At 45.4% G+C, this 11,922-nt stretch overlaps 1 protein-coding gene across 5 annotated transcripts in view; it reads right to left on the bottom strand.

The window, feature by feature from the left end:
- Positions 1-762: 762 nt before the first annotated feature.
- Positions 763-11,922, bottom strand: part of LOC129866920 (tripartite motif-containing protein 44-like) — a 91,020-nt gene continuing 79,860 nt past the window's right edge. For 3 of the 5 annotated variants that reach the window (XM_055939950.1, XM_055939951.1, XM_055939949.1), the window contains exon 6: positions 763-3,792. In XM_055939950.1, coding sequence (XP_055795925.1) covers positions 3,708-3,792 — 85 coding nt within the window. In that variant the 3' untranslated portion in view covers positions 763-3,707. Of the gene's footprint in view, positions 3,793-9,585; positions 11,034-11,922 lie in introns of all 5 variants that reach the window. The other 2 variants (XR_008761551.1, XR_008761550.1) reach the window with 1 other exon arrangement.

The raw sequence follows: 11,922 nt of genomic DNA, 5'->3' as shown, positions 1-11,922 counted from the left end.
TTTTAGTGCTTTGGTCCGCTGACACTCAGCAGTGGCTTAGCCATGCCTGCATGGGGATCAATGACTCCTACAGTAAGTCATTAAGGCCCATGTCTATAAAGGGAAACAGGTGAGGAGAGAAATGTAGAACCGCATACTAAGCTCCAGCTGACCATGGCCAGTCGTTTACAGCCGTTGAGTTCTCAATGCAAAGACATTGGCACATCTGCTGAAACTGCAGCTCCACACTTGATGGAGCGTTCCATATACATTTGAAAGCAGGTGTGAAGCCGCAGTGTGTGCTGCGCCAGGATTCTGTTAAATGCGTAAAAAGGGAAGTGGGGGGAGCAGAAGATGAGACAAAGAGTTTGACTGCTGCTGAGAGAGAGAGAGTGGTTCTAGCTTGGCGGGGTATACGGGGAATCTCTTGCTGGCTGTTGACTGCAATTAAATGGTGTGGCTGTTAGAAAACATAATTTAAGAGCAGCTATCCTTCTCCCCTTTCCCTCCATTCCTCTACTTCCCCAACCCCCAGTTCTGTCTGAATGAAAGGGTGCCATGAATCTTGATTAAGGAAAGACAGAAAATGATTCCCTTCCTTACCCAGCTCATCTACCCCTCCTTCCCTCCCTCCCCTACAAAGAAGTGCTGTTGAGGTGCCGAGAAGGACGGTGATGGCAGATGGTTTGAGAAATGGCCCTCACAGATGGAGGATGAAAACACCACAGAACTTAGCTTGTCTAATAAATTATTACTAAGGGAGAAAATATGCTTGTGAAACCATTATCTGTCATTTCATTTATTTATTAATTCAAGGCAACAGCAAAAAGAAACAATTTCATATCCTGACTATTTACCTTTACCCGTACCATGATTGCTGAATCAAAACATATACATATACATATATATATACACTGTTCAAAAAAAAAGGGAACACTTAAACAACACAATGTAACTCCAAGTCAATCACACTTCTGTGAAATCAAACTGTCCACTTAGGAAGCAACACTGATTGACAATAAATTTCACATGCTGTTGTGCAAATGGAATAGACAACAGGTGGAAATTATAGGCAATTAGCAAGACACCCCCAATAAAGGAGTGGTTCTGCAGGTGGTGACCACAGACCACTTCTCAGTTCCTATGCTTCCTGGCTGATGTTTTGGTCACTTTTGAATGCTGGCGGTGCTTTCACTCTAGTGGTAGCATGAGACGGAGTCTACAACCCACACAAGTGGCTCAGGTAGTGCAGCTCATCCAGGATGGCACATCAATGCGAGCTGTGGCAAGAAGGTTTGCTGTGTCTGTTACATCAAAGTTGGATCAGCCTGTAGTGTGGTTTTCCACTTTAATTTTGAGTGTGACTCCAAATCCAGACCTCCATGGGTTGATACATTTGATTTCGATTGATAATTTTTGTGTGATTTTGTTGTCAGCACATTCAACTATGTAAAGAAAAAAGTATTTAATAAGAATATTTCATTCATTCAGATCTAGGATGTGTTATTTTAGTGTTCCCTTAATTTTTTTGAGCAGTGTGTATATATATACATAAATACACACACACACACATTATATATACAAAAGTATGTGGACAGCCCTTCAAATTAGTGGATTTGGCTATTTTAGCCACACCCGTTGCCTATACTGAAGAGCTCAGTGATTTTTAACGTGGCACCGTCATGGAATGCCACCTTTCCAACAAGTCAGTTTGTCAAATTTCTGCCCTGCTAGAGCTGCCCCGGTCAAGTGTAAGTGCTGTTGCTGTGAAGTGGAAACATCTAGAAGCAACAAGGGCTCAACCGCGAAGTGAACGGGGCTCACAGAACGGGACCGCCTATTGCTGCCTCTGTAAGCAATGTCAGCCCAAGAACTGGTTGTAGGTAGCTTCATGAAATGGTTTTCCATGGCCAAGCAGCCGCACACATAAGCCTAAGATCACCATGCACAATGTCAAGCATTGGCTAGTGGTGTAAAGCCTGCCGCCATTGGACTCTGGAGCAGTGGAAATGCATTCTCTGGAGTGATGAATCACTCTTCACCATCAGGCACTCCGACGGACGAATCTGGGTTTGGAGGAGGCCAGGAGAACGCTACCTCCCCCAATGCATCGTGCCAACTGTAAAGTTTGGTGGAGGAGGTCTGGGGCTGTTTTTCATGGTTTGGGCTAGGCCCCTTAGTCCAGTGAAGGGAAATCTTAACGCTATAGCATACAATGACATTCTAGACGATTCTGTGCTTCCAACTTTGTGGCAACAGTTTGGGGAAGGCCCTTTCCTGTTTCAGCATGATAATTCCCCTGTGCACAAAGCGAGGTCCATACAGAAATGGTTTGACGAGATTGGTGTGGAAGAACTAGACTGGCCTGCACAGAGTCCTGATCTCAATCCCTTTGAACACCTTTGGGATGAATTGGAACGCTGACTGCGAGCCAGGCCTAATCGCCCAACATCACTAATTCTATTGTGGCTGAATGTAAGCAAATCCCCGCAGCAATGTTCCAACACCAGAAGAGTGGAGGCTGTTTTATCAGCAAAAGGGGGGACCAACTCCATATTAATGCCCATGATTTTGGAATGAGATGTTCGACGAGCAGGTGTCCACATACTTTTGGTCATGTAGTATATATATTACTTATTTTGTAGCAGTCATGAAATGATTAATAGAAAGATATATATATCTTTATATTAATCATTTCATGACTGCTACAAAATATATCTTTCTATTAATCATTTCATGACTGCTACAAAATAACATGATCCATTGGGTAGGGCTTGGTCCTGGTCACAAACCCAATCATATTGATTAGGTTAAAGGTTACTCTCTCCTTTAAGACAAAATAGACCGCATCAAAAACAAAAATATACCTTCTGTATGTGATTATTGAATGACATGATGGAGTAAGACAAAGTACTGTGTGCAGTTAGTCGTCAGGAGTCAGGACTGTTGTACACTGCAGATTGTCTCGGGTAATGAGGCATAGTATTACAGAGAACGCTGACACTGCACAGAGAGCTATTACATACACTTCGATTTCCCGTAACATGTACGCAGCAGCTCTCAGAAATCAATATGTGTCAACGCATCATCTGATGATGGATCTGACAAACACACACACAAGAGGAAGGAGGGGAGAGAATTTGAAGGTGAGGACAAACAAGAGAAGAGGAGAGCAGTTGTGTTTATACGTCAAGGCAGATTTAAGACACTTGTGATATATTTCCCTTCAGAGTATAAAACAAGAGCACCTACCTTGTCCTGTACATTCTATATTCCTCCTCTGATCTAAGGTGTTCTGTCAACTTATTTTGCTTAGCTTTTTTTTGGACAATGCTGCTTGTCATTACTAAATACATAGAAGAAATGAATGTAAAGCACAGCGTGTCACATTCAGAATTTCATGTTCCAATCCTGACATCCTCAGATTTTCTACCTACACTCCTCACTGAGCACAGCTCACCAGACAAGGATCTGATTGAGTGTGAAAATTTTGCCTGACGGTAATAGATTGCAATCGACTCATGAACCTCAATTAAAAAAGACTTAGTAGAGTTTTAAAAGTTCTGGAAGCAGAAAGAAAGAGCCATCCATTTTGTTACAGCCTTCTTCATTCTCACTCCATTGTCGTCAGACATGGAGAGGAGAATCTCTCTGGTTTTGTTGGTCTCCTGGACAGAAGTAGGAGGAGAGAGAGGAGTGGGAAGTGATCTGTGATTGGGCAGCTGGTGTCAGGGGGCGTGTCCCATTGAGGATCTGGACCCACCCTCTCCATAGTCCCTGGGGTCCTGAGGGTCTCGTCTCGGCTCTGGGAGTCTGAAGGAACGAGACACACAAGAAGATCTGGTGAGAGGAACATCTCTTCCTTTCTGTCACTTTCTCACTCACTCTGCCACACACACACACACAAACGTTTGTTTTACTATCCTTGTGGGGGCCAAACAATTGACTCCCATTCAAAATCCTATTTTTCCTGACCCCTATCCCTAACCTTAACCCCAAACCCTAAACCTAACTCTAATTGAACCCTAACCCCTAAGCCTAAAATAGCCTTTTTCCTTGTGAGGACCAATGAAATGTCCCCACTTGTCCAAATGTTCCTTGTTTTACTATCCTTGTGAGGAGCCAAAAAACAGACACATTTGCAGGTGCATGCACAAACACTACAGTTCATGTCACCAATCAAAAGTCTTAGCTTGTATTATTTTGAGATGTGAAGTAGAAATGCTTTATTCTACTTAGTGGCTGTCGAGTGACGCAGGTAAAGTGATTGCCAAATTGGTGGAGCCTATAGCAATCAGAGACAGTGTGATAGATTCCATTCTACCGGGGACAGGCTACACTAATCATATCCCCTAATTGGACAACCTTCTGAGGATGACAGAATGACAGAACAGCCCTCCTCCCAGAGAGAGAAGGGATAGGAAAAAAAGACTTCTCCCTCCTCCTCTCATCCTACTCTCATTCCTCTTTCTTCCCAGAGAGAGAGAAGCCAAGAAACAGACCGTCTCCTCATTTCTTCCTCCTCATGTCTGCACACTCATTCTCCTCTCTTTCCCTTTACATCCTTCCCTCTCTTCCTTCAGCCCACTTCCTACTCTTTCTCCTCCAACTCCCCACTTTGCTAACTGAACTTTCTCTGTACTTCTAACCATTCTCCCCTCTCACTCTACTCACCCCCTGATCTCCTCCCAAAGATCACATCTCTGCTGGATCTCACTTTGTCTGAATTCCAACATCCCTCTCCTGCCTCTAGGACCTCCTCAGAGGCTACTACTCTGTTCTCTTCTCCTTTAACAACCCAACAGCCCTCTCCTGCCTCTTGGACCTCCTCAGAGGCTACTACTCTGTTCTCTTCTCCTTTAACAACCCAACAGCCCTCTCCTGCCTCTAGGACCTCCTCAGAGGCTACTACTCTGTTCTCTCCTCCTTTAACAACCCAACAGCCCTCTCCTACCTCTAGGACCTCCTCAGAGGCTACTACTTTGTTCTCTCCTTCTTTAACAACCCAACAGCCCTCTCCTGCCTCTAGGACCTCCTCAGAGGCTACTACTCTGTTCTCTTCTCCTTTAACAACCCAACAGCCCTCTCTTGCCTCTAGGACCTCCTCAGAGGCTACTACTCTGTTCTCTCCTCCTTTAACAACCCAACAGCCCTCTCCTGCCTCTAGGACCTCCTCAGAGGCTACTACTCTGTTCTCTCCTCCTTTAACAACCCAACAGCCCTCTCCTGCCTCTATGACCTCCTCAGAGGCTACTACTCTGTTCTCTTCTCCTTTAACAACCCAGATATTTGGCCTTTCTCCCTCTCCTCTTCCCTCTCTTGCTCCCCTCAGACTGTGGTGCGGCCTCAGGCAGCAGAGCAGCATATCCATGAATCGGAAGCAGGCAGGCAGCTATCAGGGCACTTCAAAGAGCAGATCACACACACACCTGCAAGTACACAATCCCACCCACCACTTCTCTTCATCCTAATTTGTGGATGCTCATCACTCATTTCGTACTATATCTTACGAATTTCAAATCGTACAACATGTTATAAATTTGCAATTTGTTGTGGCTAACGTTAGCTAGATGGCTAACATTAGCTAGGCTTCGGGTTAAGATTAGGGTTATATTAAAGGTTAGGAATAAGTGTTAGGGGTTAAGGTTGGGGTTAGTGGAAGGGTTAGCTAACATGAAAAGTAGTTGCTAAGTAGCTAATTAGCCAAAATGCTAAAGTTGTCCGTAATGTCATTCAACCTTTGGGTTGCTAGATCTTCACGTTATACGCCCACCCATCCTCCCCAACCAGCCTTCTTCCTTTCGTTTTTTGATGTAACCTTCTGTCTTATGTAACCATTTTGGGTTTACTACCTTTTTATTTGGGCATTTTTATTGTTCAGAAATGTGGTGGGTACTCTCTTCGTTCGCTGGACTTTATCCTGCTAACTGTTCCAAATGTCCGAACTGAATTTGGTAAAAGGGCTTTTATGTACTCTGCACCATCGTCTTGGAACGCCTTACAAAATACTTTTAAACTTGAAGAACTTGTCCCGATTGGTATTTTTAAATTACTGATGAATGATCTTGAGACTGATTCCCTGACCTGTCAATGCTGTTTTTGATTGTTATACTCTTGTGAATTCTATGGTTTTTACTAGATCACTTGTAGTTTTTCATGTTGTCTGTCTGTAATGTAATGACTTGGTGCTGCCCATCTTGGCCAGGACGCTCTTGAAAAATAGATTTTAAATCTCAATGAGCCCTTCCTGGTTAAATAAAAAAATATATAAATCTGTTGACTATGTTATGTCTTTTAGGCCAAGTTGTTGTCTTTATATTTTTCTTCAACAAAGTCAGTGTGAAAGTATACACCTTCGCACCTCTGATGGCTGTTATACTCTAAACGCCTTTTCTCAGAGTGAGAGCAAGACAGAGAGAGAAGAGAGAGGTTTGCGAACATACACACACACTGACACCGTTCCCCCATGCCTGACATGAGGGGGAGAAGCCGTGTTTTGGGAGTAACTCCGAAAGTCTTATTTGTGTAAGGCAATTTCATCTTTCATCTCCAGTCAACCAAAAAGTCTCCCTGCTGTTTGATATGAAAATGTAATTATACATATATTCACATGGCTCCCCTACGGTGGGAAATTAACTATTTCTATTGCAATAGTCCTGGCTCAGCCCTTGGACGTAATAACTTATTTATTTCACCCGCAGGAGACAGGGCAGTACGTCTAGAGAGAGAACAGGGATAGCGTTAATAAGGAACAAAATGTCAGGATGAGGGGAGAAATATTCCCTACAAGGTTAGATTCCCGCTCTCTGCTTTTACCTCTCTCTCTTTCTGTAAAAGTGCACGCGCACAAGCTTGTACACACCTCTCCTCCAACACCTCTCTTAATCGCTCTCTTTCTCCCTTTCCTTTCACCACCACCACCTCCCTCCGTCTTAAGTCCCGTCTTACTGAGGACTAATGCAGTCCATGCATTATTGATTATCACCAATACGTTTTTGTCCCTTTGCCTGTGATCGTGGCCCGCGGATAGGGGGCACGTTGAGCTGAAAAGCCCAACGCGGGGCTCACTGTCTGGGGTGAGGAGAGTTCTGAGACCCCTGGGTGATGGATGCATAGATGGGGTCTCAATGGATGGGATCAGATGTGTATGTGTGTGAGAGAAAAATGTGTGTGTGTGAGAAAAAGAGCGTGCTCTGGGGGAAAAGTTTTTAAAAAGTCTCAGAATCTTACTAACATCCACTGACTGTGTAAATGTCTCACCCTCCCTCTTAAAATGAACCAATCTCTCATTTTGGAAAACTTTGTTCTCCCCGCGAGGAACAGGGGGTAGGATCAAGCACGGTGTTGCTGACTTTGTTCTTTATTTTTTTGGTGGGGGCCGGGTTGCTGAGGCCTATAGAGACAGACAGAGAGGGAAGGAGAGAGGGAAGGAGGGGAGATGTGGCCTGATTGAGTTTGATTCCCTGCTCTTGGCAGAGAAATTGCAGGGCTTCTAAGTCATCATCCGGAAATGCGCCCATCACGCTCCAGCCTTGCCGCGTCAATCTAGCATTATTGCTTAATCAGACTGCGGTACTCTGGATAGGCTCAATGTGGGGGGGGGGCAGGGGTAGGGGAGGTAGGGGGCGAGGTCCCTACTGATTTAGCAGTACTTTAGTGCTTGAAGGCGACTGGGAGAAAGCGGAAGTAGTGGAGAGATGAAGAGGAGAGGCTGATGAGGAGGGGACAGGGAAGTAACTTAGGTCTTTCCTGGTTAAGCATAGAGGTTGTCGGAGTGAGCACTTCACCAGAGCACCAGAGTAGAGACACTCATGCCAGCCATCCAAGTGGTAAATAAATATCCCCCATTTGCATTTCCAAACAGCGGTGATGCCGCCTGGACCTACTACTCAATCACATTAGCTAGGGAGAGAGAGGCCCATTTCTCAGGACCCCTGGGGGCCTGTGAGGGAATGGGCCTGTAATGAGAGAGGATCCTTAATGGTTATCGATAGGGCCTCCAGGACAGTCTCTTACCCTGGCTCTCCAGTAAGCACTGCACTCTGCCACTACTTAATGAAGTAAAACTTGAATCTTCTCCGGGATGATTTAACATCGCACACAGCTCTGAGACATGGACCAATCAAGAAGTAGATGGGGCAGTGATATAGGAAAGGAGGGAGAAAGGGATGAAGAGAGGATGAGAGGAAGTATGAGTGAAGAAGATTGAGTTGAGGGTTATTAGCAAAAGAATGAGAGAAGAAAGAGAGTGAGCGAGCGAGAGAACACAAGTGAGAGAGAGAGTCCAGATGGCAGTCTGTTGTGGAAAACGGAACCAGGGGTATGATGGGTAATTTGACATAGCAGAGTGAACACTCCACTGGGCCTAATTGGCCATTGTCCTGCGAGGCACAGCATCCCTTTCCTCCTCTCTCTCCGCCTCTCATTCTCTTTATTTAGCGCTCTTCCTCTTTCCCTCTCTCCATCCTCTCTCCGTCTCTGTGTCCGCCTCGCTCGCTCTCTCTATCCCCATCTCCCTCTCTCCATCCCACTCTCTCCGTCTCATGGTTAATGTCAGTAGATCTGTCCTCTTCCTTTCTATCTGACATCTGCTCTGTGTGAAATGTGTAATTTAGAAATGGCCCCTGCTCATCCACCTGTCCCTGGGAGACCCTGTGCCATCCCCCAGCACTTTGTACTGCAATCATCCTGCCACAGAGAATTTGAGCTGGGGATGGAGTGTGATGAGGGGAAATGCAGAGTGGAAGGAGGCGTGGGAGGGAGGGTAGGGAATAAGGGAAAGAGAGAGATGGAAAGGCAGAGAGGAAGGAGGCGTTGGAGGGAGGGTAGGGAATAAGGGAAAGAGATGGAAAGGCAGAGAGGAAGGAGGCGTTGGAGGGAGGGTAGGGAATAAGGGAAAGAGATGGAAAGGCAGAGAGGAAGGAGGCGTTGGAGGGAGGGTAGGGAATAAGGGAAAGAGAGAGATGGAAAGGCAGAGAGGAAGGAGGCGTTGGAGGGAGGGTAGGGAATAAGGGAAAGAGAGAGATGGAAAGGCAGAGAGGAAGGAGGCGTGGGAGGGAGGGTAGTGAATAAGGGAAAGAGAGAGAGATGGAAAGGCAGAGAGGAAAGAGGCGTGGGAGGGAGGGTAGTGAATAAGGGAAAGAGAGAGAGATGGAAAGGCAGAGAGGAAGGAGGCGTGGGAGGGAGGGTAGGGAATAAGGGAGAGAGAGAGAGATGGAAAGGCAGAGAGGAAGGAGGCGTTGGAGGGAGGGTAGGGAATAAGGGAAAGAGAGAGATGGAAAGGCAGAGAGGAAGAGAAATATATACTGTATCAGTGCTTCACATGAAGCTCGAGAAGGAAATGGATTCTCTGTCAGAGTGATTCAGAGGAAGCAGGAGGAACTACTATTATGTAAATTGGAGATTGTGTGTTTGTCAGTGCATAGCGTTTCATAGGTTGAAATGGAAGAGAGGATTTTGTAAATGCATGCTTTCACCACAGCGCCTCTAGATAAGAGCTGTCAATAGCTATTCAGTACGCTGGATGAGAGTAGTCGTTCTATAAAAAGCTGTTATTGATATTGGAGTGTCTATTATAAACTGGAGCGGCTTGGTGATGCAACCTACCCCGACCGGAGAGGAAGTGAACGCCTTCACGCCCATCCACCCACACATCATCTCACTCCTCTTCACTTCACACCAGCCCACACACAAGCACGCACACTAAAATAGAGACAAAGAGTGAACAGATGGGCTAATAAAGCTGTGAAACAAAGCCGCAGAGGGAAAAATAACAGGAGTAGAGGGAATATTTTTCCATGAGAAAAGAGATATCATCGCAAACCATTCAGTGATGCCTGACATAATTCCCAGAACATTCTTGAAAACAATTCCTTTGATAGAGCTACCTCAAGCCTAAATTGCAGTAGAGAGAAAGTGAAAACGCAAAAGCTATATAGCCACCAATCATGTCCTGAGTGTATGGAGAAGCCTGTCATGTGACGCACACACATACCATTCTATGTACTAACCATTCTGTAATCTCAGCCCACAGCCAGATAGATACTGCATTCCCTCTCATCCGTATCCATACATATATTTATACAGTACTGTCAAGGGTACAGCAATAGTGTACACCAATGGGAGAAGTGTGATGCTACAGGCAGAGGAGCATAGGATATGACCTTTAGTTTACATTGCATGTGATTGATGTGAGCAAAATGCTGCTCAGTACAGTTGGAGATGAATCCATCTCTTTAGCTTACTGATCCACAGCCTCCAGCCGCACTGATTCCAGCTCATCTTCATACATGCCATTATGTAAAAATGTACATTATGAAATTCACTGGATACTACCACCCACTCGCCAGAAGAAATCCATGCAATCCCCCCACCATGTGAAGTGTAGCATACATTAGCCTGAACATGCCTCTGTGTGCTACCGGCTCTGAACCACAACTCTGGAACACACAAGGTCAGTGATGTGGAATTAAAACAAGCGTTGGTGATGTTTATCCAATTGAATAATCATTGAGGAGATGTGAGTTAGTAGCAGTTTTGCAGCCGGTATGAACACTTATCCACCCAGAGCCAATTTCCTCTGTGTGTCCGACAACGTACGCATCTGCCTTAATCCTTTACAGGAATTAACAAAGAGACATTCTGATAAGAGCATTAACTATTGTAAAGAGTCAATCTGACACAGGCTCATTTAGTGCTTTTACAATCACTGTTGCCACAGGGAAAATTGAGGAATTAGCCTAATTGAGGGGAGTTGCATTGAGCAACACTGTCTCCGCCGACTGCGTAGGCCGCAGAAATAAAATCTCTCATTAATTAGTAGTGTGAAATTTAATTTGGCGGCTCTGTGCTCCGGGGAGGGCTGTTAGTGTAGCGCAGTGTCACGTGGCTGATAATTCCCCCATAAAGCCAATTTTCACAGAGATGTAAATAGATTGATAAACAATTAGAGTGCATTCAGCACAACCTGGATCAGCCGGCGCCTGCCTCCAATATCTCCTTGAGAGTCGTTAAAGTCCTGTTAGTCCGCGTTAATTCCTTTCTTAAAGAGCATCCTATAGAAGAGAGGAGAGAGAAGAAAAAACCCAAAAGCGGAGGGCCAGGTATAGAAAGAGGAGTCGGAGGGAGAGAGAGTTTTAGTTTAGTTTATCCATTCGACCATTGAAAAAAACAAGCACACCTGAAACTTGAAAAGCCTGCTTTTTCATATACCATCTCCTCCCCCCTACTGTTTAGTTTGTTTTTGGTAGTACTACTACAGCCTAGTTCCTTAAATTATTTCTAAAGCTTTTTAGGGTCATTTTTGAGAGAGAGAGAGAGAGAGAGAGAGAGACAGAGACAGAGACAGAGACAGAGACAGAGACAGAGACAGAGACAGAGACAGAGAGAGAGAGAGAGAGAGAGAGAGAGAGAGAGAGAGAGACAGAGAGAGACAGAGAGAGAGAGAGAGAGAGAGAGAGAGACAGAGACAGAGACAGAGACAGAGACAGAGACAGAGACAGAGACAGAGAGAGAGAGAGAGAGAGAGAGAGAGAGAGAGAGAGAGAGACAGAGACAGAGACAGAGACAGAGACAGAGACAGAGACAGAGACAGAGACAGAGAGAGAGACAGAGACAGAGACAGAGACAGAGACAGAGACAGAGACAGAGACAGAGACAGAGACAGAGACAGAGAGAGAGAGAGAGAGAGAGAGAGAGAGAGAGAGAGAGAGAGAGAGAGAGAGAGACAGAGACAGAGACAGAGAGAGAGAGAGAGAGAGAGAGAGACAGAGAGAGAGACAGAGAGAGAGAGAGAGAGAGAGAGAGAGAGAGAGAGTGAGAGAGAGAGAGAGAGAGAGAGAGAGAGAGAGAGAGAGAGAGAGAGAGAGAGAGAGAGAGGAGGAGAGAGAGAGAGACAGAGAGAGAGAGAGACAGAGACAGAGAGAGAGAGTGAGAGTGAGAGAG

The sequence above is a fragment of the Salvelinus fontinalis genome, chromosome 12 (genome assembly GCF_029448725.1).
Source record: "Salvelinus fontinalis isolate EN_2023a chromosome 12, ASM2944872v1, whole genome shotgun sequence".
In the NCBI taxonomy this organism is placed as follows: domain Eukaryota; kingdom Metazoa; phylum Chordata; class Actinopteri; order Salmoniformes; family Salmonidae; genus Salvelinus; species Salvelinus fontinalis.
This window is presented reverse-complemented; position numbering and strand designations above follow the sequence as displayed.